Raw genomic sequence first — 26,930 nt, forward strand, 5'->3', positions numbered from 1 at the left:
GGAAATGTATAATTAATTTCAATGATCGTAATCAATGATTAATCAGACGATTTGACCCGGATACCCATACACATTGTAAAAACGCCCCAAAAAGGGCTTATATAGTCCAGGAGTCTGCTTCAAATATATATAGATAATTAAACACCACGAATTATAATTAATTAGGAATATACATTATATGCAGACAGGCTATATTAATTTAATTAGACCCTCAATGGAATTGACCGTGAGGCTACACGTAACCAGTCAGTTAGATCCAGCGAACAGCTTTGCTAAATATTCCTGATCAATTCCCTTGAAGGTTTATTCTTAGTTATAAGCTTACTCATCAAAGCACGTTAACTTACTTTGATAATATCAGCTTAAAATCGCACATTAAAGAGGCTTTGTTTTATGATCAACACACACAGACAATCAAGCATATAATTGGGTTTAATACAAGGAACTAGAATATATCACTACACTTGACAAACAGACACTTAACATGTAACATAAAATAAACATAAAATAAACATAAAATAAACAGAGTAGAAGCAATAAGGAAAATAAAGAGATTATTAAGGATAGCAACTTATTACAACAGTTAACCCTTTAAGAGCCAGCAACTGGAATTACACACTTTAACGCGTTGGAATTTCAGGTGAAATCATACTTGCACACTAGACCTTTTTGTGTTGCTTGAGCGAGACTGCGTGTCCTCGTGGCGTTCTTGAGACAGAGGACTTCGGTGCGGTGTTTCCAGAGCATGGAGTTGAATAGTTGACGAGTGTTCCGGGGAGTTGCAGAAGATCGGGAGAAGAAGTGAGAGAGTGTGAGATGGCTTGAAGAGATCCAGGGGAAGTCCAAGGGAGGTCCAGAAGTGAAGTTGGGAGTTGGAAAGACAAGGCCGTAGCCTGGCGCATGCTTGGGAGTCCTTGAGGGCTTCCTAGTTCAGCATCATTCAGCAAGAGGGCAGGAAGCAAGAGAGAGAGAGGAAGAAGATCGGAGCGTTAGAAAAAGAGGAAGAACTAAGCTGTAAGGAGATGAGGGAAGTAAGAGAGCGAAGGTCCGTTGTTGGTGCAATTTATGCCCTTAGAAAACGTGTCCCACCTCTCATTGGCTCGACCAATGAGAAGGGTTTGGGTTCCAGGCGGGAATTTGGTTTATTGCTCTTTTGTTCTCACATTTCTCATTGCATGTGCAAGAAAGAAAACTAGGAAATATACTTGTAATACTAATATGTTGTTGTTATCGACATATCATGTACACAGTCATTTCAGTCTTCGAAATACCAAGTTATAGAGACCAAATATGCCACACATATGATTTCGGGTAAACATGGTATGCAAAGTCTGAAACATTAGAGTTTGCAAGAAACATAGACCAAACAACATTTAGGAAAATTATGAGATGGAACATAAGATACATGTCAATATTTTTATCACATGGATTTTATATATATATATATATATATATATATATATATATATATATATATATATATATATATATATAGGATTAAAAGGGTCATTTCTCCTTCTCAGTACGAATTTGGTGAGAATCAGCCCTGACTGAGCCTTCCTTTGGGGGTCGTAAAATTCTCCTTCCTTTGGGCAGGAGAATGATTCCTTTGTCCCGTCAGGCTCATTTGCATGTTTATGACTGTGTTTATGACGGTAAGAGATTTTGGGCTGAATGACTCAAAAGATGGTAAACATAGCCGAAATACCATTCTAAGGTGACATTATATTTATTTTCGGCTAGGACATATCGTAAGGTTTAATTTGATACCAAGAAAGATGTACTTGGTTCACTTAGACGTGGATATACACTGTTAGGCTATTAAATATAAGATCACCTTATTAACTATAACAGGTTTTACTACACTACTAAACTAATTTCAACTAGTTTTGATCTATCATCAGACAAATAAACACACAGGGATTAAAACATATTTCATTAGACATACATTTCTAAGTTTAAAACTGAAAAACACACACATCCTCTGTTGCCAACTTTTCACGTGCCCTTTTCTCACGTGGTGAAACACAGAGTATCACATGTGCGGGGGTTTTTAGAAAGCACCACGAGGATCCTCTGTCAATAGTTCATTGTCTCTTTGTCAATACATTTATTGTGCTTGTGGAGACTAGTTGGAACAGTAAGTTCTTGTTTTCATGAACCTGCTGAGTTAATGATTATCCTTCATTGATTCCTCCAGACGCTACATGTGTTTTATCATTAAACATTATTTTAACTGTTCAGTTGGTTCCCGCCTCCTCCTTGCCCATCCTTTACCTGTTACAGTGGTGCCAAAACCCAGGAGGGAGGAGGGATGTGCTGTCGTGGAGTCCTCGCCTCTGCCATCTGCCAGGGGAGCAGCCGTGGCTGTCTGACCATCGAGTGCTGGAGGAACTGCGGCCATCTGCTGAGATGGAAAGGAGCGGTTCCATCCATCAGGTGCCGGAGTACCCGCTGCCGTCTGCTGGGGGAGGAGCAAGCTGGTGTCCGCCAAAAGGCGGAGGAGCAGTTGAGGACCAGGCGACAGTGTGTCCGGGAGTCATTGAGCAAGTTCTGTGTCTCTGCTCGCCCTTTCCCTCTCCCCAAGCCTCCCCTCTTCTCTCCCCCAGGTTCGCAGTAGGCGTGGTGGACCACCAGCTGACAGAACGGCCGGAAGGGCAGCGTCACCCCTCCAGAGATTGAGTTGACTAAGTCAGACCGGTGGCACCCAGGCCTGAATCGGGCGGGGGAGGAGTGTAATGAGGAGGAAGGTGTGGCCGGGCCGTGATAGAGCACGGCCGGCGCTGAATCTGCTGATCAGCGGGAGAGCGAGATAAAGGGCAGCCGGAGACGGCGTTCGAGAAAGAGATAACCAAGCTGCACGTGTATCTGTTTTTTTGTATGTTTTCTGTTGTGTTTTATCATTAAACGTTATGTTTACGGTTTAGACGGTTCACCAAACCCTTGCATAGGTGCTGTAGAAGCCTATTTGTTAAATTCTTGAATATTTAAAGTGTTTGAAGTTAAAATATTTCTGAATGTATTAGCATAACGGATTGCCCATTTAATTATTTGCACATTTACACATTTTGTTACATCCTGGTTGTTTGCATGCATAATTTGTAGTATAAGTATTATGAAATGTATAAGGCTTTATGAAAGTGGCGCACGTGCCTACTACAGTATATGCACCCCCACCCATAAGCGCTGCCCATACAGTTTCAAACAGTTCTCTGGCTCATGCCGCGAGCATCACAGATGCGACGCGCGAGCCAAGAAACTCCCGCTAAGAGCGGGAAGCTTTATGAAAGTGGCGGCGTGCCTATTACAATGTATGCACCCCCACCCGTAAACACTGTCGATACAGTTTCAAACATTTCTCCAGCTCATGCTGCGAGCATTATGGAGATAGCACGCGTGCCTGTAATCTCACACGCACCCCTGCACTCGGCACTCAACAAAGCTGCTCAGCAGCGCCCGCGCTTCTGAGAGCTGTAAGCTCAGTGTTAGCACAAGGCGATTCAGCCGGTGGTGCCCATACGTCACTGCGACACGCCCCAGCCAGCATTCAGCCCATATCTGTGCGAGCAAAAGCCTGGGAAAAAATCCCGACATACCGAAATGGGTTTTGAACATAATAAAACACGGTTACTCGCTTCAATTCAGCTCGCAGACCACCCGCTTTTCAGCGGTGGTCGAGACGAAAGTGAGGAAAGATGTTTCACATGTTCTACGCACCAAGGTGCTCAAACTGATAGAGAAGGGCTATAGAAACTGTCCCTCCCTCTATGAGCGAGGCATGTTTTTACAGCCGCTATTTTCTCGTCGAAAAGGGCGGTGGCCTCCGCCCCATCCTAGATCTCAGACATCTGAACAAAGCTTTAACGATTAAGCTCGTTCAGAATGTTAACGACCAAACATATCCTCACGCAAGTTCAGCCCGGGAGTGGTTCCTATCAGTGGATTTGAAAGACGCTTACTTTCACATCCCGATAGCGCCTCATCACAGGCCTTTTCTGAGATTCGGCTTTCGAGGGACAGTCATACCAGTACACAGTACTACCATTCGACCTATCATTGGCCCCCGTACATTCACGAAATGTATGGACGCAGCACTTTCCCCTGAGACAGCGGGAGTCGCGAATACTGAATTACCTCGACGATTGGCTAATCATAGCACAATCTGAGAGTCAGTTGACAACGCACAGATCTTGGATTATCAGCCATCTAGAATGCCTGGGTCTGAGAATCAATTTTGCAAAGAGCGTGCTATCCCCAGCCAAAATATCTCTTTTCTGGGAATAGTGCTAGACTCAGTGCAGATGACAGCGCGCCTCTCATCAGAGCGCGCTTCGCTATTCGGCGCCTTGCAACATCATTCAGAGCGGTAGCGCCGCGCCCGTCAAGCGATTTCAAAGGATGCTCGGTCTCATGGCCTCGGCATCAGCTGTACTCCAGCTAGGATTGTTGCACATGTGTCCTCTCCAACGCTGGCTCAAGAGCCGTGTCTCCACTCGCAGCGTGGCGCTCGGGCCACTTTTTAATCAGAGCGAATCACGGCTGTATAAAAGCCCTGACGCCCTGGAAAGCCGTCGACTGGTATCAAACCGGCGTGAGTCTGGGCGTGAACACACGGAGAAAAATGATCACGACAGATGCCTCCAAAATAGGATGGGGGCCCTTTACGAGGGCAGGCCTGTCTCCGGCTTTTGGTCAAACCCGGAAAAGTGCCTACATATAAACTGTCTGGAAATGAAAGCGGTCGCCTTGGCTCTCAGAGCCCTGCTTCCGTACCTGAAAAACGAATACTTCCTGGTCCGAACGGACAACATGATGGTAGTATCGTATATAAATCGCCAGGGTGGACTCAGGTCGAGCTCCCTGCACTCTATGGCCAGGGAGCTCATCTTATGGTCACAGCACAACCTGCGCTCGCTGAGAGCAGCGCATGTGCCAGGCGTCCTGAACCAGGGAGCGGACTTGCTGTCCAGAGACAAAGTTCTCCCAGGGGAATGGTCTCTCCACCCCCTGACGGCTCAGTGGTTATGGCAACCACTGAGCCGACCAAGAGGTCGACCTCAAGAGGTCGCCTCCAGGGAAAATGCGCACTGCCCTCTTTTCTTCTCAAAAAGCACGGACGCACTCGCCCAAGTCTGGCCGAACCGCCCCTTGTATGCTTTTCCCCCGATCGCGATGCTACCTCAGGTCATCAGTCGGCTCAGGGAAGTGAAATGTGCAGTGCTCCTGGTAGCCCCACTCTGGAAGAACCAGATGTGGTTTTCAGAACTGATGCAGATGATGCAATCTGCCCCATGGCCGATTCCGTTGAGGCTGGACCTCCTCAGGCAGGCCAACGGGATGATTCTTCATCCCGGCCCCGATCTGTGGGCCCTTCATGCATGGCCCCTCAGCGGGTTCCGAGAACCTCCCCAGTGGAGTGTTGAGAACCATCACTGAGGCGCGGCGCCTCTGAGCGCTTATATGCCCAAAAGTGGAAAGTGTTCAGTGACTGGTGTGATACCAAGAGCTTGAACCCCAAATACCAAGTGTACTCGCCTTCTTGCAAGAGCTGCTGGAGGCAGGCCGCACACCCTCCACGCTCAAAGTCTATGTGGCTGCCATAGCGGCGTCACACAATCATGACAAGGGACGCTCATTAGGGAAAAACGACCTAATCATTCGTTTCCTAAGAGGCGCTAGGAGGATGAACCCTCCTCGCCCCCCCTCGGTGCCGATCTGGGACCTGGCCACGGTCCTGGACGCACTCAAGAGTGCCCCGTTCTAACCTCTCTGAACCGTGCACCTTAAACAGCTCTCGCTCAAAACTGCGCTCTTGCTGGCGCTCGCCTCAGTCAAGAGAGTGGGCGACCTGCACGCGCTGTCATCAAGCGCTGCTTGCCTGGAATTTGGACCTAACGACTGCAGAGTTGTCCTTAGGCCAAAGCACGGGTATATTCCTAAAGTGCTCTCCACACCCTTCAGAGTACAGGTTATATCTCTGGCAGCACTATCGTCCCCAGCAGACGAAAGCTACGCTAATTTACTCTGCCCCGTCAGGGCGCTCAGAGTATATTTGGAACGTTCTGCCCCGTTCAGACAGACGGAACAATTATTTGTATGCTTTGGCGGCCGCACTAAAGGTCTCGCAGTTTCAAAGCAAAGAATATCAGCTGGATAGTGGATGCTATAGGCTGGCTTATGAAGCCAAGGGCCTTCAATGCCCCTTAGGCATCAGAGCTCACTCTACGAGGAGCATGGCCTCCTCGTGGGCATGGTCGAGTGGGATACCCATTGAAGATATTTGTGCAGCGGCAGGCTGGGCCTCGCCTTCGACATTTATCAGGTTTTATAACCTACAGGTCCCTCATGGCATTCCAACATTCTATCAGCCTGACTGTAGTATGAACTGGAGTATGTATTTGCTGAGCATTATCTCCTCCCTTATAAGGTCCGTCTCTGACTGACTTAGGGGTTTTTATGCATATCAGTAAGTAAAAAAAAAAAATAAAAAAAAAATCAGTACATAAGATATGTGCTTATGTTTTTACAATGAGCGCCCCACCATGGGCCACCTTGGGGCAAAGGCGCTCTGTATTATCCCATTATATAGCTCGCCGTTGGCCGGCTCATTGAATAATCACTTTGCTTTAAGGCTCAGGCATCTGCCTCTGGCTTTATAGAGCGAAGTCAGCAGGCACGGCGTTTTGCATGGTGTTCCCATAGCGTAAGCTACTTACGCAATAGGAGAGACCTCTCGAGAGGGAACGACAGCTTATTGCGTAAGCTGCCGTGCTTGTGCTTGGTCAGTTCGCGTCAGTCGATTGAACCTAAAGAACTCGCATGACGGGGCGCCTAATATATAGCCCTAGCCACGCCCATCTTGGCGGGCTCTGAGCGCGCGCCCATTGGTCGCGCGTTCAGAGTCGCCCCGCCATTGGTTCGAGCAAGTTGCCGCAGCACAGCCAATGACCGAGCTGCCTCGCTCATTGCTGTCTGCTGTGCAGCTGCAATGCGTTTTACATAAAGACTTCAATATTTCTCGAGAAACGGAGTTTTCCCATAGCATAAGCTACTTACGCAATACTCGTTCCCTCCTGTCAGGGAACCGAGGTTACGTTAGTAACCAAGTCGTTTTCCCTGGTGTCTGCGCGCGCAATGAGTGGGCACGGCCAATTTGATAATTTTTCGTCTTGACGTCACAACGAAAAGGAAAATGACTCATTGGAAAAACGATTCATTACACTGACTCAGAGTCGACTCCTACTTTTGAGAGACAATAACTTTTTTTACGGTGAACTTTCATATATAAAACTTCGCAGGATGTTTTTGTTCACTTAAATCTATGTTACACACTACATGAAAGGTAATTTTCAAAATTCCATAATAGGTGCCCTTTAATCTTTTCATTGAGACAGCACAAAAAAGTAAGAAAAGATGATGGAAACTGGCAAATTGCTAGCAATGCAGACAGTGTTTGTCTTGAACTGTGTGTAATACATGTATCTTTTAAAAACAATAATTATACAATTTTATGTCTTCAGAAAAATTATTTCATTCAGCGCCTTTACTATCTTAAAGGACCAAATAGGACCATTATATTTGTGTGACCCCCACCTCCAAAATGGTTTGGTCCAACCCAATGTTCAAGACATGGTTACGGCCTTGGTTTAGGCCAAGACTTGTTGTAACAGCGCTACAAAAACTGTACAATTTCTAGTGCCACAGCGCCACCAAGTGGTGAGATTTATTAGATGAGGACATGAATGTGTGGTTAGTGGGCTACTATCTAAACTGACTGTATTTTTTTGTTAGTTTTTTTGTAGTAATTGAAAGAAAGAGAGAAATAATAACTGTAATTCTTGTGTTATTGCTTAATGCATGTTTCTTATTTTGTGGTTTTGTGATATATTCTATCTATGTAACACCTTTATAAACTTTACTACCTTTATAAAGAGTTTGTAATAAAATAAGGAACAAACATCTTACATTACGAAGTTACTTATTACCGTGTGCAAATAAATGTTGAAAAAAAAGAAAACGTGTTTTGCCTTGATTTGCACTATTTGACTTTAGAAAAAGAATCAAAATTAAAATAGAAATACTGTATTATATTTTCTCTATTATATATATATATATATATATATTTATCAGAATCAGAATGAACTTTATTGCCAAGTATGCATACACATACAAGGAATTTGTCTTGGTGACAGGAGCTTCCAGTGTACAACAATACGAAAAGAGCAGCAAGACATAGATAATAAAAGAAATAAATACAGGGGGGCAGAGGGCAACCAATAATCCTCTCAGCAGTCCAAACTGTTCTCTGTAGTCTTCTGATGTCCGATTTCATAGCTGCACCAAACCAGAAAGTTATTGAAGTGCAGAGGACAGATATATACACACACACACACACACACACACACACACACATACTATATGGCCAAATATTTGTGGACGCCATATGTGCTTGATGAACATTTGATTTCAAAACATTAGGCATCAGTTTCCCTTTGTTGTAATAACAGCTTCCACTCTTTTGGAAAGGCTTTCCACTATACTGTATGTAGTAACATGGCTGCAGGGATTTGCTCTCATGCAGACACAAGGCAATCAGTGAAGTCAGGAACTGATGTTGGTCGATGGAGCCTGACTTACAATTGCTGTTCCAGTTCACCCCAAAAGTAATCAGTGGGGTCAGTGGGGTCTGGGCTTTGTGCAGGCCAGTTAATTTCTTCCACGCCAGACACAGTAAACCATTTCTTTATGGACCTCACTTTGTTCACAGAGAAGGGCTATCCCCAAACAGCCACAAATTTGGAAGCACACAAAGCCCAAGCCATTACATAAAGAAACATTAAGATTTTCCTTAAAGGAGTAACTAAATTTGTTAATTAGAAGGGGGTGTCCACATACTTATATAGTATATATATACACTGGTGGCCAAAAGTTTGGAATAATGTACAGGAAATTGGTACTTTAATTCACCAAATTGGCATTCAACTGATCACAATTTACAGTCAGGTCCATAAATATTGGGACATTGACACAATTCAAATCTTTTTGGCTCTACCAAAACAATGGATTTGAAATGAAATGAACAAGATGTGCTTTAACTGCAGACATTCAGCTTTAATTTGAGGGTATTTACATCCAAATCAGGTGAACGGTGTAGGAATTACAACAGTTTGTATATGTGCCTCCCACTTTTTAGAATTAAACAAATTACCACAGCTGTGAGGGGTTTCTACTACAGCTGCTGAGAGAGTGAACGAGAGAGTAAATTTGTTATCTTCTCCCATCTGACTGTAAAGCTGCGTTCACATTGCCAGCGACAAAACGACCTCGTCTCATTAATTTTGAAATTTCTGGAAATTCATTCAAATGTAATATTAGATTTTTTGATTTTGTTCTAGGAGCAAATGACTAAGTGAAAATAAGATTTGCTGTGATCTCCCATTGCCCGCTGTCGAAGTTTACCCTGCAAACGTTAACTTACTCGTTTCCAAAACCCGCCATGGTTGAATCGGGTAATTATCATAAAATATAGGGCAGTGAGCGTTTAATATAATTTCAAGTATTATGAAATGTATTATGTTTTGTTTTCATGATTAAACGCAATATAAACCTTTTCATCCCGAGTATGGGCTGGTGTAGCCTATTTTGATATTCAGTTTTGACTCGTCATATCAGAGTTTCCCTTACACAGAAATAGGGTTGTGGCCACTGATCTATATATATAGATCAGTGGTTGTGGCCCGTTATTCATTCCCACGCATGCGCAGTGGCGTCACCGCTGCAGCGCGTGCTGAGAGGAACGACGCTTCCAAGGCAACGAGATTTCAGCACCACCTCCGCCGTCCAGCGCGCGAGAACACATCCGTAACGATGGCACCGCGAATGGACGCCTTTAACATCATATAACGCGGAATAGCTCCTGAAAAACGAAGTCAGCGAAATGACAGCGTAAAATAACACCACGAGGAGGCAGCGACTATTATCCGTAAGTAAACCGTATTTGCAGACAAGTTGCTAAATAGCCCACAATTCATGGCTGACTCGCGTTGAATGCCTTCATATGCTTGTTTAGTGATGATGCCACTTTAGCTAATTTAAAATGTAAGGAATTTTGCCTCAGATTAGCTACACAAGTGAATGACTGATGTTTAGACATGACAGTGCTGGCGCGTGCATCTGTAATAATACGCTTAATTTATAATGAACGTGTCACGGTAATTCGGTACGTTACTACTAACAGCATAATTTCATGCTTTCATTCACCCCATGGCCGCAAGACATACACCTGTTATCACATCACATGCCAGCACAGTGGTAAATGAGTTACGTCATGCCCACACTGTGGTATTGATGAGTGACGTCGTGCCATTATAGTGGCATGAATAATTTACGTGAACATGTTCAACTGTGACTGAGTCAATAAACTTCTGTTGAGCTACACCTTGGTTTCAGTTAAATGTTATGGGGAAGAAATTGTTTGAAAATCAAATAAAAATAGGGATTCGGATGTTAACGTTTTGTCAGCTGATGACTGGTTGACAGAATGTGTATGCCTGAAACTCATAATCAATGAAGTGGTCATTTTCACATTATAAAATTGGTACTAATCTCCTATTAATACAAAACAAAGTGTTTACCGCCTTGCACTTTTTATTGTATTTCGGTTTTCATTCAGAATTCAGGATAATTTATTGAAAAATAAAGTCCAGGCTGCTGCTTAGAGGACATAGATATCATAAATGCATGTCAGACATTATTAATAATGCATCAATAATGCACATTATTAGTTTCAGAGGTGCATGTATTCAAAATATCATTCAAATTGGCTTATAAAACACAGTCTCATGACAACTCAATAATTTGTATGTGATTGGTAAATCGTAAGATATCGTTCAACTTGGGTCATGACGATTCAGTCTCATGGCAGATCGGAATCATTTGTACATGATGACGAAATCGTAACATATATGAAAAAAGAAAAAAGAGTCTCATCTAGATTCTAACATTTTGTGTTGTCAGTATACATTCAGTTTATCATTCATTTATATATATAGGACCAATCAGGTAATGTCAAAAACTTGTGTGTCATTCAAACAGAGCTGTAAAATTGTGTTGTCCATAATTTTAAAATAAGGCTGCTAAGTATATGGAATTTGTAAGCCTTTAATTTTGACGTTCATCGTGGGGTTCAAATTAGGGTGGTCAGACTATCTTCTTAATTTTCAATAATAAAACATGAAATAACAGGATCTGCAGCACCTAATGACATCCAAGAATCACATAAGTCTCTTTATTTTGCATTCAAGGGTTATTTTTATCCTAATCCTGTTATACTGTAGCTCCTCATATTGTAGTCCACCATGCAGGGGTGGAAAGAAACAAGTAGAAGTACTATTACTTCCCAAAAGATTTAGTATGAGTAGAGTAAAAGTAGCTGTCCTTAAAACTACTCAAGTAAGAGTAAAAGAGTAGCTCATTTAAAAGCACTCATGATAGTGAGTATTGAGTACAGAGTTGCAAAACCTATGCCCCATTATAATGAACACTGTATGCCAACTTTTAAAATACATCAATTATCTATGATAAACACTACATGAATCTGATTCCAAAAAATAAAATGGAGACATGATAACAGAAATGAAAAATATGAAAAAGTTATTTTCAGTACACTGATCACCATTTTAAATAGTAATGTATGATACAATTACATTAAAATCAGTTTACGTGTAGGGTCTAAATTTCCCTTAATGCAGACAGAGCGTTATTGTTGTGCGTAAAACATGTTCAAACAATGCAAGGAATGCCAAAAAATGCTAAATAAGCCGGATTACTTGGCACGTCATGTCCTGCACAATAGAGGAGGTAGAGCAAGCATGGGAAAATTTGTTTGGTACAGGGATGCTACATCACGCTTAAAAAGGAATAATTCACCCAAAAATGACAATTCTCTCATCATTTACTCGCCATCATGCCATTCTGGATGTGTATGACTTTCGTTCTTCTGCAGAACACAAATGAAGGTTTTTAGAAGAATATCTCTTTTGGTCCATACAATGAAAGTGAATTGGTGCTAAAATATTGAAGCTCCACAAATCACATAAATCAGCATAAATGTGCTCTAATCCATGTGACTCCAGTGGTTTAATCTATGTCTACAGAAGCGATATGATAGATGAGGTGAGAAACAGATCAATATTTAATTCCTTTTTTATTATTAATTCTCCTCCCTGCTCAGTAAATCTCCACTTTAACTTTCTTCTTGTGTTTTTGGTGATTCCCATTCTTCATGCATATCGCCACCTACTGGGCAGAGAGAAGAATTTCTAGCAAAAATGGACTTGGATATTGATCTTTTTCTCACCACATCTATCACATCTATCACACCTATCATATCAATTCTGAAGTCATGGATTAAACCACTGGAGTTGCATGTATTACTTTTATGCTGCTTTTATGTGCTTTTTGAAGCACTCCTTCACTTACATTGAATGGACATACAGAGCTGAAATATTCTTCTAAAAATCTTAATTTGTGTTCTGAAGTAAGAAAGTCAGAGACAGATGACCTGAGGGTGAGTAAATGATAAGATAATTTTCCTTTTTGTGTGAATTATTTCTTTAAGTAGCAAATGGGGGGCCACACTCCTCCTTTTGAGACACAATGTTCAACATTGATTTAGTTCTTGTATCTTTTAAGCCCAGAAATAGTTGTGTTCTCATTCTCATGCATGATGCACAATTTTCTAAAGTTTGTGACTGGTGGAATATACTGCTGAAGTATTGCTCTACAAATGTTGATATTTATAAAGGCTAATCATAATTATAAATAATTTTATCATCTCTACTTTCCTGGTAATTTAATATACCAATTAACACACTCTCTACATCAGGGGTCAGTATTATTAAAAAAACTAGCAAACAGCGCACAGCTACAGATGTCACAGTGATAGATTTAATTACTGGCTACGTTATAGACTCATAGAATCTAATAAGCAGAAATATGAAATTTACCTCAATATGTTTCTTCAAATTAGAGGCAGGATTAATGCTTAAGCAAGTTAAACTCACATAACACAAACAAGCAATTGGCCTTTTTCACTGCGAAAAGCCCTTTCAGGTGCTACTGTGATGTTCAGGTTTTGAACTGTGCTTGAGGCATCCTCCATAGGTGGCGCCAGATCTGCAGATACCGTTCAAGTTTTTTACGTGTGATTTGATTTGACGGGAATCACAAGACTCTCCCTAGCCAATCATGTTGATAGATACAAATAAAATCAGGACAGTGAATTAGCGAGCACAGACGGTGGGAAAATAGCACAGTAAAAGTACAGTTACAGCACATAAAATATAATTAAGTAAACTCAAATGTAGAAGTAAAAAGTAGACAAATTTTAAACTACTTAAAAAAGTACAATTCTTGGGAAAAATGTGTTAATTACAGTAACATGAGTATTTGTAATTCATTACTTTACACTCCTGCTGCCATGCTTCCTCAAATTAAAGGAAATGCCAGTGACTCAAATCTTCCTGCAGTCACAGAATTAAAAGCAACTGCATGTGTGGGAATGCAGGCTGGGAAGAGATTACGTAAATGTGTTTTTGGTGAAGGGGCCTAGTGTGTCTTAACACCAGCGTAGTTGAGGCATTTCCATGGTTACCTCTCACGAATGTGCTCCCTGCCTCTGACTGTGGAGGCATACTGTGTATTTACACTCAGAAGTGAGAGGTACTTCAGCTGTGCAGACAAAAAAAAGGAATAATTTAAAATTGATTTTAAAGTAATAATTAAATTCTGTCTTTTATATTTACACATATATTTACTCATGTTCATATATTTTTTTATGCAAAAACTTCTCTCATATTATAAGTGAACCTCGAGAAACATATTAAATTAGTAAAAGAAAAAGCATTTCATGACCCCTTAAAGGATCAGTCTATGGCAAGTTTTTACATACTAGAGATGGCAGATATCATTTTTCTGTGATTCTCAACTGGTATTGCTTCAGAACCCAGACATCAAGTTTCATATGTTTTATATGTTTATCATACAAAAATGTATTATTATTATTATTATTACTATAATTATGAGGCCAATAGTTCACAGCACAAAGCACATTGTGGTCGTCACAAATAATTCATACTTGATGCAAGTGAACCTGTATTTAACATAGTCTGGTCTGTTTACGGTTTTCAAGGATGAGGGCATGTCATGCATCCTGTCCATTTTGGCCAGCTACCAAGAGATAGATTAATTTTTGCCAGTTTAATTGTACCAATGGATTTTGATGAAAACTAATAATCTTTTTTTTTTTTTTTGGCTAATAATATAAAAACATCATGATTATTTCCATTTTAGTATTTCCATTTAGCATTGTTTTTACCCTACTCTCCACAACCTTTTCAGAACAGACCTGCAGCCCATTTTTGGGTCATGAACCAGTTGTGAACCACTATGATACAATTCATAATGCAACAAATAAGATACATTGGTGATTAGTAGTGGATCGGTATCAGGAAATTTAAGGCTGATATGATCACAGATTTGTTTTGCACTAAGATTGGCCAATACAGATTTTTTTTTCAAGTGCCCTTAGCCACACTTTTGCAAGTTATATTCTACAGTTGTGTTTATGCCTCACACAAAATTATATTAATTGTGAATAGTTCTGTTGTCAATATCAAAGGTCAATATGGCATACAGGCAAACAGTAACAACCATGAGGGCATCACACAGCAGAGATATGTTAAAAAATAAGAAAGTGTCTATTACTAGCTCCAAAAGTGCTCTTGTGAGGAATTATTAGTATTTACGAGTTGTTTACCACCTTTGGTGTTTTGTTGCAATACAAATAACTAATTATTATGGATGAAGACACGGTGCTGTTATTTAAGATTAAGAGAGATGAGATGAGTGACTGATGAGATATTGAGAGCACCTGGAGAGTGCGCATGTTTGATTGACACTGAGAGCATTCATGTTGAAGGGAGTGGAGCTAAAAGTGCTCATGATACTGTCTGATTGTCACGACTCACATTACATCACATATACTCAGATTTGTTTTTGCTTGATTATTTGTTGTTTAATTCATTTTTATGCTCTTTTGCAGTCTCTTTATCCTCTCTGTGCTCACAGTGCAGCGAGTCAAAATAACTACCGTAGTGACTCTAGAAAATGGACAGCTTAATATTCACACATGATATTCTTACACAGGTTTTAAAACAAACCGGCAAATTATAGCATGTCTGAAAGTTTAAATTTGTCAATGCTTAGAATTGCCACCAATTCACCCTCCAGAGCCACACTGTATGCTTCAAGGGCTCAGCAAGCACTCATTCATTAGTAGTGTATGTGTGATGCAAAAAAGATCGACCTCGATATTGCCCAATGTGTTTACATGCGTGTGTTTACATAAGTATGAATGTCACCAACATTTTAGCCAGTTGCGCTGCTTCTGTCCTCTCATCTGCTCTCTGTGTCAGAGGCAGGGCTCAGGCAGATCCACACCCACACACACACACCCACACACACAGAGCGGACAGCGACAGGTGAAGATTACACGTTACTTGAGGAGTTTTAATAGGTGTTTTTTCTGATGACTGCATAATTACAGCCAGAAAGTTTGGAAGAATAAATCTAAATGGACTTCAAAGCCGTATTCCAGGGCTCCGATGTGGGAACATTTTGGCTTTAAGCCAAATGAGAGAGGAGAGCCCATTAACGTGAACGAGCCGGTATGTTGACTTTGTTTAAAAACAGTGGCAACGAAAAGTGGCAATACAACTAACCTAAAAGCTCATCTAAAACATAACCACCCCATCCAATTTTCTGCACTGGGAACAAAAACACAGTTGGAGACGGAGAGGGGCTTTCATTTTTTTTACATTCCAATTCCAATGTCTGAATATTCTTAAGAATTAAAAGTTCATTGCTCTTTGAAAGGGTGAAATTGCATTATTATGCTAATATATTATCATTATGGGCTGTGCATTGTTGCCCCTGGGCGCTTCGACAGCGCAGATAAAAACTCGAAAGAGTTTCTTAAAAGAGTGATTTTATTTAAAAGAGTAATTTCCTCTAAAAGAGCAAACACAGCGAGCGTTGAACGTCCTTTTCAGGACACGTCTTTATAAAGATGCCGTTCCACCGCTGTGTAGTTCCTGGACTACATGTGTAGTCACATGTGGAATGTGATGTATTCACCACCTTACCTCCCCAGCTGGGTAGGGGTGGTCTCCGCAGGGTCTTTTCCCCCTGAAAGAATAGAAAATTGGGTAAGACCCCCTTCCCTCAGGAAGGGCCCCGGCTGTCTATTGCTCTATGCGAGAAACATAGAGAGAAAAGAGGCCCAGCCAGGCTTGGCCCGTTCCCAGGTTGGCAAGCATCGCCTTGTTCCCCTGTCAGGGTAACCAAAAGGATTCCGACGACTTTTGTGGGGCACTGGGGAAGGGTACGTGTAGTTTGATACAGCTGGTCGTCTGGCACGTAAAAAACACCTGCCCGCTCCTGTGTCAGACCACGTACACGGCTCAGCGCATGGCGTAATTTAAATTGGACCCCTAGTGTCGCTTCTCCGACACAACTTGGAGAGAGCGAAAGAAGGGGAATGTCTAGGTTACGAATGTAACCTCCATTCCCCGATGGAGGGAACGAGACGTTGTGTCCTTCCTGGCCACGTCGCTGAGCCGAGCCGCTGTAGTGGCCAGACCATTTCCGGTTCCTTAGAAAAATCCTGAATGAACTCTAGTATTTGCCTTGCCTTTGTACCCGTATGTCCGGGGGCGGGGTATGCAAATACTAGCTGCCAACTTCTCATTGGCCTTTTTTCATAGATCAGAGGTATATTCGGTGGCTCGAGAGAGAGACCCCTAGTGTCGCTTCTCCGACACGACATCTCGTTCCCTCCATCGGGGAACGGAGGTTACATTCGTAACCTAGACGTTTATTGCAATTATTTCTGGGACAATATATCCTCCAACAAAAGTAGTTATCATGACAGGCCTATAATTCGAATACATTTAAAATATTAATTATCCCCATATGTACAGTATGTCTGTATGCATTTTGAGATGCATTGACACTTTATAGTAATATAGACATCATTTTTATTTGTTGAGTGGAAAACCAACTCTTCGGTGAAATTAGTTTTAAAAAGTAACTTTAAATTGATTACAGATTCATTTATTTTAAAATTAATCTGATTACAATTTTAAAGACGTAATTAGTAATCTGTTATGGGTTACTCTATTGCATAACTTACCCAACTTTAATGAGGTGACATGTATTTTTAATTGTCAACTTTGTCTCAGATGTGTCTGCTAAAATAAGGAACAAATGAGACAGCTCTTGACACATAGAAAGATTATAGTGCTATTAAATGAATGAGAATAGCTCAGATAATTTGGCCTTATTAAGATAATAATCAGATAATTTGATGAGAAATATTTTAAGTTCATAATGCAATCTTAGTATGATCCCTGGGCACATGTTGGCTGCATTTATATACTGTACAGTCCAATTAATGTAAAGGAATAAATAAATAAATATTGTGTTGCTTGTAAGTATAGGTTGGTAAATAAATCTAAAACATATATAGTATGTTATATAGGATTTATAGCACTGTAGGTTTCCAGTAGGTCTTGTAGAAATGTACAAAATAACATCATTGCACACTGTGGGAAATTTATACTGTGAATAAATTCAGCAGAATTGAATGATTCATCCTTACACTTAAGGACAAATTAGCCTTTTGTTCCTGTTTTGAATTTCTGTGGAAGAAACATTCAAACGAAAAGTGCTGAGTCTCTTTACATTGCACACTTTAGTTATTCTTCTATTTGGTTACTTTATGCCTTTAGTCCATTCTGTGTTCTCTCAAAGACTATTGGGTGTTGTTAACCAAAAGCTACACCTTTAAAATCCACTTTTCAAAAACGATCCTCAGCCAATGGTGTAAATTATAAATAGGAGTAAATTCTCTTTTATATGTTTGCAAGCAAACATGCATCTTAGATGCTAGGCTACCAACACAGCTGATATAATGGGCTATAGTGAATGAGGCTACAGTGTCACGTGTGCTACAGGATTGTGGTTCCCCCCTTGAGGATGTTTGTGTGCATTTGTACATTTTCACCATGCCAAATTAAGTTCACAGAGGAGTTCACAGCCTCAGAGAATGCTGCAGCCTAATTTTCAGCCCTGAATAAAAATATAGAAACTAACAATCAAGCTGTCATTGTTTTGATGGAAATGGCAAAGCAAACATGAGAAGATGAGTGTGAGAAGGGAGTGTGTTTTTAGAGAAGGATAGTCTCTGACTAACACACTACCTCACATATCACAGCGATGACTCTAGAAGGTCGAGTACGCAACGGAGCATGAGAGAGGGCCTCGGGTGGTTGTCATGGAATTGGTCCATAGTCTTAGGCAAATTAAATCGAGTGTCTGTCTAAATGAGCCCATATGGCAAAAATAAATTCTATATTAAAAAATGTATATATATATATATATATATATATATATATATATATATATATATATACATATTTCTGGAAAATATATTGCTAATATATATTTAATTTTTTAAATATTTATTGTCAATTTTAAAATAAAAAAATATAAAAATTATCCAAAATATATTAACAAAAATGTATTTCAAAGAGAAAGAAGAAAATACATGTTTTTTCCTCACAGTTAACTGTAGATATTATGACATTATGCTTAAATAATTGTATTGAGTTAACATTGTATTAAACCCAGCTTTTATCTGCACCCCATATCCTCATTTACATCACATTAATGCATTTAGCAAATGTTTGTATCAAAAGAATCTAACATTGCATTCAAGGCAAACAATTTATCTGTTCGTGTATTTTCTGAGAATAAACATCTCTAGTGCCATGCTCTACCATTTGAGCTACAGAAAGTGCTTTTACAGCTTAATATATATATATATACCTTTAATATAAAAATTATAACCTATGCAATGCCACTGAAAACCAAAGTGACACATTTCAGAGAAAAACCTTAGAATAACTTATCTGCATAAGTGTATGTGGCTCAGAATCAACCAATCATCAAGCTCATGTGAAATAGCACACACCTGTCTTCACCTGAAGTGACTCTGATTAACTCCAAATAAATCTCAGCTGTTCTTGTAGGATTTTTCTTACATCTTCTTAGTTGCGTGCTACTACAAGAGCCATGGGCCACAAAGAGCTTACAAAGCATCAATGGGATCTCTTTGTTGAATGGTATCCCTCAGGTGAGGGCTACAATTGTTTTTTCCAAGGCATTAGATATTCCATGGAACACAGTGAAGACAGTCATCAAAAAGAGTCGAAAGTATGGCACAACAGTGACATTATCAAGAACAGGACATCCCTCCAAATTGATGAGAATACAAAGAGAAAATTAGTCAGGGAAGCTGTCAAGAGGCCTACAGCAACATTAAAGGAGCTGCAGCTCTTTCTGGCAAGTACTGGTTGCTCCCTACATGTGACAACTAACTTCCGTATTCTTCATCTGTCTGGAATATGGGGCAGGGTGACAAGACCAAGCCTTTTCTGAGAAAAACATATATCCAAGCCTGGCAAAAACCTATATCCAGTCTCCCAAAACTATGTGGAAAAATGTGTTATGGTCTGATGAGACCAAGATTGAACTTTTTGCTCAAAATTGTTAAAGGTATGTTTGGCCTAAAAACAACACAGCACATCAGCAAAAGAACACCATACCCACTGTGAAGCATGGTGGTGGCAGAATCATGCATTGGGGCTGCTTTTCTTCAGCTGGAACTGGGTTTTAGTGAAGGTGTAGGAAATCATGAATAGCTCCAAGTACCAGTCAAGATGTGCCAAACTAATAGACTCACAGACTGAGTGCTGTAATAAAATCAAAGTGTGCTTCAACTAAGTATTAGTTCAGGGATGTGTACACTTATGGAGATAGGTTATTCTGTTTTTTTATTTTATTTTAAATTCTCTAAAATGTGTCACTTTGGTTTTCAGTGGCATAACATAGGTTGTAATTTTTACATAAAGGTGCAAAAATGCTATGATTTATCTTTGTTTCATTTTTTACATCACAATAACCTGCTGTTTTAAACGGGGTATGTTGACTTTTTATATCCACTGTATATGTGTGTTTATATATATATATATTATACACTGACATTTTTTTAAAACGTTTGTACTTCTTACCAAATACATTTTCAGTTACAGTGAGATATATATATATATATATATATATATATATATATATATATATATATATATATATATGCGGTCAGAGCTGCTTCAACCAGTCGTGGAAGAGACACAATCTGAGCGGGAGTCGAGATTTAAAGTTCCGCCGGCTGATGCACACTCTAACACGGAGACGCTCGTCTCTCAGAATTAATATTCTATCTATATTCTATCCTTATATCTTTGCCCCTCTTGTACATTTTGTAATATATTTGTAATATAGGCCTACAGTATATGTTCTGTATGCAAGATTGTCACATATGACTGTCTTTCTTTTGACAAATCTGCCATTCGATGATAATGACAATGCTGCTGTAAGCCCGTTTATCGGTCCAATGACGGTCTCCAATAATATGGGTGAAGGTCTCTGCGCGTTACTGTCTTTCTTGTTACGCAACTCAACAATATTAAATGAAATACATTTTCTCTTATGTATTACCTCGTTATTTCATCTGACTCCATAAATGAAAAAGGTTTTTAATGATATCTGAGCATCATTAAAAGTGAGCGAATGTTTGATTATTCTTTTAACTCCTTTATTTATTTTTTACCCGTTTAGATTAAGAAACTATGTCGCTTTGAGGTCCTTGCGTGTTTTTCTCTACACCGCGGGTCTCACGATCACAAGCGGCCAGTATTTGATCATCAAACAGAGGTAATTGCTATATACCTGAGATCGGTCACGTTCACGTATACACAATCAAAGATACTTCAGTATAGCCCCATGGAATTGCAAACACTTGAATGTAACTTAACGTTTTCTTCAGTAGAGGTCACGGCCACTATTACAGATGTAAGTTGACCAACATAACTTCTCTTATAATAGCTTTGGATTGGCCATGCGTGGTTTCCCACGTACAGTTATCTGGAGAAACATCAAATTAAAACAGAGGTAAGACACCCGAATTTAGATTGGTCAAGCAGCGTTTGCTGTTCTAAACGGAAATTCCCTTTTTGTCTTTGCAAACCAAGTACATTTGAATCGATGCCAAATATTAGTCATCACTAATCTGACGCAGACTTGCGGTAATATACGAATCGTTTAATCTGTTTGGGAAACACAATGTCAGAGTCAGTCAGAATCAAATCAAATGTTGACAAGTTATTGACCAGGTAACATAATCAATTCATCAATTCCAATTAGACAGTGATAAGTCAAAGTTAGACATTTTATCAAAACATAAGAAATTCGAATTGCAATCACCTGATATAAATTACACACAGTAAACTGTGTGGGCTCCTCTGACTACAGAGAACCCTGAGCAATGTGTCACACCTCCTTAAATACCCAAACCATGGACAAAGGGGATTTTGGGAGTGGTTAGGTTTGGAAGTCCTGGGGACATACCTCATTAACATACAGGCATACAGAATGGGGACAGACCTCCAGAATTATACAGCATTTGGCAAAGACCTTATAACTTTGTTGTCATTAAGTTTACAAACCTGGGAATAAGAGCACTATACCAGACGCACTGAGAAATTTTAAATGGTTCCAAACATGTTACACTAGTTACATTATTTGTATACATCAGATATAGACTTTTGTTACATACAGATCTTAGGTGATTCTGAGCTGAAGAGGAATGGGTGAGGGGAGAGAGGAGAGAATGGGACAGATGTGGAAGGGCAACAATGAGGTGTGAATTTGCAGTCTCCGCTCAGTGGGGTGTGGTGTGGTGCCTCAGGAAGAGTTGCTAATTGCGAGAAAGTTAGTTTGTTGATTTTCTCAAAGATCGTACATTTGCTCTTTGCCTTTGAATGCAAACACATTGGCACCCTGCCTTACACTGCAATTACAGATTAAGTTTTGCTTTATTTAGATGCTACAATTGTGTCTATGTTTATCTAAATTATATTTATTTGAGCATTAGAAATACATTCTAGTGAAAAGTGTAGTATAGGCACGCCAGGATATATTAAGCTTGAATGGTGAATGCAAAATGCTAGATAGTGACATTATTATTCTGATGAGCTGAGCATGAACTTGATGACCATGTGAGCACGCACACACACACACACACACACACACACACATATCCTGCCCTCCAGGTTCAGCCAAGTGTGATGTTTGACCTCCTATTTCAATTTGGTGGAATGTCTTTATTCTCTTGGGATATGATTTTTTTGTTTCTGGATTATAATGTATGCCAGCATCACATACACACATCTTTGATAGGTCCAGGTTTCCTTAACTTTATTACATGCCTTATGAGTGTTTAACTGCAGGTGCATTTCTAATCATCTCCAGGTCAGACTCTGGTGTTGGGTCTGTTTTTTTCCTGTAGCACTTCACAATTGATTTAAAGACAGCATTGCATGTAGTGCTCCAGACTCGATTAAATGGTCACAAATGCGACCAATAATAATTGATTGCAACAATCATTTAAAATCTAGACACCATTGGCGACAGTCGGGTTGTGTGTGTCATATGCAGTATCATCTTGTGAGTTATTGAATACAACTTTAGAGTACGCACCATCAGTGTGTCTTGCACTGCTTATCACCCGTTCTGTTTCTGACGAGCTCGCTGGACAACACGCAACAACAAACGAACAAATGAGTCGAACAAATGACTCTTTTGAACTGGGTCTTATTCGTGAATCACTCGAAAAGGACTGAGGGTGTGAGCTCAGCAGTCACATTCTCAGCGGATCATCCGTCAGTTAGCTCACAACTGGGAGCGCAGACATTTCAAAATAAGAGTTCCATGTGTATTTCAGGCTTTATAATTATAATTTATATTTTCTTTTTCTTCTGGTCATTATTGATTGGGATTGGAGTAGCACAATAAACTGCATCTGGGATTTCATTCAATTTACACTCTTGCAGTCTCTGTGTCTGGGCCATCTGTTGCAGTAAACGACTAAGGCAATTAAATTATATATATATGAGATCCAGCTATTTACACTTAAGACAACTGAGGGACTTGTACACAACTATTACACAAGGTGCAAATATTCATTGATGTTCAAGAAGACAACAAACTTCTATATGCATACTATACTTTCTGTAAATAACTGTAATGTAGATTCTGAAGGGCAGTACTAAATAAATAAATCTTTCATCTCTTATATTTGTATAAATTATGAAAGGGGTGTGAACATTAATGAGACAAAAGGGAAATCTAAACTTATCTTCTCAACTGTATATACTGTTATTATCTGCTATTTTCCTTTGGCTTTCTTTCTTGTTTCTGAAGAGCAAACTTATTTGAGCAGTTCTCTGATTTGGCGACTAGAAACTCACAATCCCTACATCAGTGCTCAGAATGACCACAATAGGCTTAGAGAAGCTGGACTGAGGGCTTGTAGGTCTGTTGTAAGGTAGGCCCTTACCAGACATCACCGGCAACAACATCGCATATGGGCACAAACCCACTTTTGCTGGACCAGACAGGATTGGCAAAAAGTGCTCTTCACTGACAAGTCATGGTTTTGTCTCACCAGGGGGTGATATTTATCGTATTTATCGTCAAAGGAATTAACGTTACACCGAGGCCTGTACTCTGGAGCAGGATCAATGGAGGCGTTGTGTCACATGCAGTGTGTCACAGCATAATCAGACTGAGCTTGTTGTCATTGCAGGCAATCGCAACGCTGTGCATACAGGGAAGACATCCTCCTCCCTCATGTTGTACCCTTCTTGCAAGCTCATTCTGACATGACCCTCCAGCATGACAATGCCACCTGCCATACTGCTCTTTTTTATGTGTGATTTCCTGCGAGACAGGAATGTCAATGTTCTGCTATGGCCCAGATCTCAATCCCATTGAGCATATCTGGGACCTCTTGGATTGGAGGGTGAGGGTTAGTGTTAGGGCCATTTCCTCCCAGAAATGTCCAGGAAATTGCAAGTGCCTTGGTGGAAGATTGGGGTAACATCTCACAGCAAGAACTGGCAAATATGTTTTTTCAAGCAGTTGAAAGTGAGAGGACGTATCTTTTTTTGCTGAGTTTATGTATAAGAAGTTAAATATATCACCTATTCATTTGCTCTTGCTGTTGTGAAAATCCCATACATTTCATACATTTTAATAATATATTTACATCCTCACTCTGATTAGTATTCTTTTTTGAATGCCCCATTTAAAATCGCTATGTAAAACACCCTGTTATCTCCTGATAGGTGAGTGTGTACCATAGTTGAGGACAGTCATGCCTCTTGTGAAGAGGACCATTGAGCCCAGGCACCTGTGCAGAGGAGCTCTGCCTGACAGGGTGACCAATGAGCTGGAGTGCGTCACCAACAGCACACTGGCAGCCATTATTAAACAACTGGGAGGGCTCAGTAAGTTAAACTTTTCTCACTGATTTACACCAACTGACTGTCATGTAAGTAGACTTTATTGGACTTTTCAAAGATTCAGTGTTTGATAAGAAGTCTAAAATATATTACAATTAAAAAAAGATTTAATCCAAAAATTAAAAGTCTTTCATCATTTTCTCACTTTTACGTCATTCCAAACCATGTGACTTTATTTAAATATTATTATTATTTTTCAGTTTCAGTTTCAGAAGACTTGGAGGTAACACTTTATAATAACTACATGGTATAAAGTATTTAAAGTATTCGTTAATTTGTTATTTATTAATCATTCCTACACTGTAAATACATTGATAGAGTTGATACAAATTGTATGTTATTCATTTATATTTACTGTAGCATATGATTTATTTATTCAGATTATATATAAGTAGATTGATATTGAATTGATAATATAAACAGATTGATCATTTATAAACAGATTTCATCCTTAGTAAACAACTTTTAAGAGGAATGGATCATTAATAAATGTTTAATTAGGCATTTATAGTTCTCACTTTATATTAGGTCACACAAAATACAATTAGTCAGGGCTTTATTATTACCTTTATTAAGCATTAATTAATAATAAGATAAATAGTTTGAATGTAATAATAGATAAAATTACATATATAAATGTATTAACTAAGAATTTATGTATCTTAATGTTCTCATAAACACTTCTTCACCACTGGTTTGCATAAACTCTTATTAAGGTACATTAGTTAGGTATGGTTAACAAGTTGTTAAATAAGAGTGAATAAAGATGATCAAACTGTTTAAATGTAAACTTATTAACCAATAATAAATTATTTTCTACAGTATTTTCTACTAAATAAATTATTTTCTACATATGAATGAAAAACATACTATTTTTATATAGCCTATACCAGTTTTAAACTGTTTGAACAATCATTTATAAATGATCAATTAACTATAAACTAATGGCTTACAAATACTACATAGTTGTTATAAAGTGTTCCCAACGTAGAATATTGCATATGAGTTATATGGACTATTTTACGATACGTTTATGGTGCTTTTGAATACTTTTTGAAGCTTGAAAGCTTCAGTGCAGATTCATTGTAATGGAAAGGTGCATGGTAAACAGATGACAAATGACAGTTATCAAAATAAAGAAAGTCATGCAGGTTTGGAAATGCATGAAGGTTAGTAAAAGATGTCAGAATTTTGGGGTGAATTAAAGATGAGCTTGTACATGATTGTTTGAAAAACGATCAGTTCATCCTAGTGCTACAACTCTTTGTGTTAATTTGTTCAGGTCGGCATGCAGAGGACATCTTTGGGGAGCTGTTTAATGAGGCCAACAGCTTCTACATACGCATGAACAGCTTACAAGAGCGTGTTGACCTGCTGGCAGTGAAGGTCACACAACTGGACTCCACCGTGGAAGAGGGTACGTGAGAATTAATATGCATATGAAAACACGCGCCCACTGCTGACCTGATTCTGTGTGACACAGCCCGTATATTCAACAAAGTACGAACACAGGGCTGTTAAAAGCACTGCATACTAGCACAGGGACTCAATAATGTAAGCATGTAAAATGCAGAAGTCTGTGTAATGACTTTATTTTGTGCTGAGCAGCAGGGGCTCAAATCTGCAGCTGCAGTAATAAGCAGATGTGATGTCTAGACACTCGCTGTTTTTTAGAACACAGTAGGGCTGAATAAGAAGAAATTGAAAAGGGAACTTAATTAATGGGGTGGCAGTTTGTGGAGAATGCACTTCCGTTGATTCTACAAGATGGTGCTAAAACTGAGGTTAAGACTTAAAGGGATAGTTCACTAAAAAAAAATAATTCTATCATCATTTATTCACCATCATGTTGTTCCAGACCTGTATGATTTTCTGTCTTCTGTGGAACACAAAAGAAGATGTTAGGCAGAATGTCTCAGTCACCATTCATTTTTATAGTACGACTTTACATTATTTTTCCTTTGTTAAGGGATTATGAAGGGGGTTATTCATGACTAATAATTCATTTACAAATGCATTACAAGTCCTTGATGTGCTGTCATGACAACACACATAAATAGGGTGACTTTTATGCAATTCCTGCCAAATAGTGAGCCATTTTACCTCACATTATAAATGCGTAGTAACACTTGTTTAACATTAGTAACCTTTGAAAATGTACATTAATATAAAGTGACCAGCTGTAAAACATTTAATAAGGAGTTGGCAATGTTAGAAACATGTACATAATAGTTTAGTATGGTTTAATGACATAAAGATCTGAAAAGTGTTTTTGCAGAAGACTTTAGTAACCAGGACTAGGTAAAGAAAGTGACAACACAAGTGAGTCAAGACTTTACAGTAATTAATATAAACACAGAGCAGACTGTAGCAAAATTACATCAT

General features: G+C 39.5%; 1 protein-coding gene across 1 annotated transcript in view; it reads left to right on the forward strand.

Moving 5' to 3' along the window:
• The first annotated feature begins 9,804 nt into the window (after nucleotides 1-9,804).
• The window catches only part of LOC127624774 (actin-binding protein WASF3-like), a 39,206-nt gene continuing 22,080 nt past the window's right edge, over nucleotides 9,805-26,930 (forward strand). Inside the window, exons 1-3 of the mRNA XM_052099647.1 lie at nucleotides 9,805-9,982; nucleotides 24,369-24,530; nucleotides 25,828-25,962. Of these exons, the coding sequence (XP_051955607.1) occupies nucleotides 24,398-24,530; nucleotides 25,828-25,962 (268 nt within the window). The 5' untranslated portion in view covers nucleotides 9,805-9,982; nucleotides 24,369-24,397. The remainder of the gene's footprint in view (nucleotides 9,983-24,368; nucleotides 24,531-25,827; nucleotides 25,963-26,930) is intronic.

Source organism: Xyrauchen texanus, chromosome 31, assembly GCF_025860055.1.
Source record: "Xyrauchen texanus isolate HMW12.3.18 chromosome 31, RBS_HiC_50CHRs, whole genome shotgun sequence".
In the NCBI taxonomy this organism is placed as follows: domain Eukaryota; kingdom Metazoa; phylum Chordata; class Actinopteri; order Cypriniformes; family Catostomidae; genus Xyrauchen; species Xyrauchen texanus.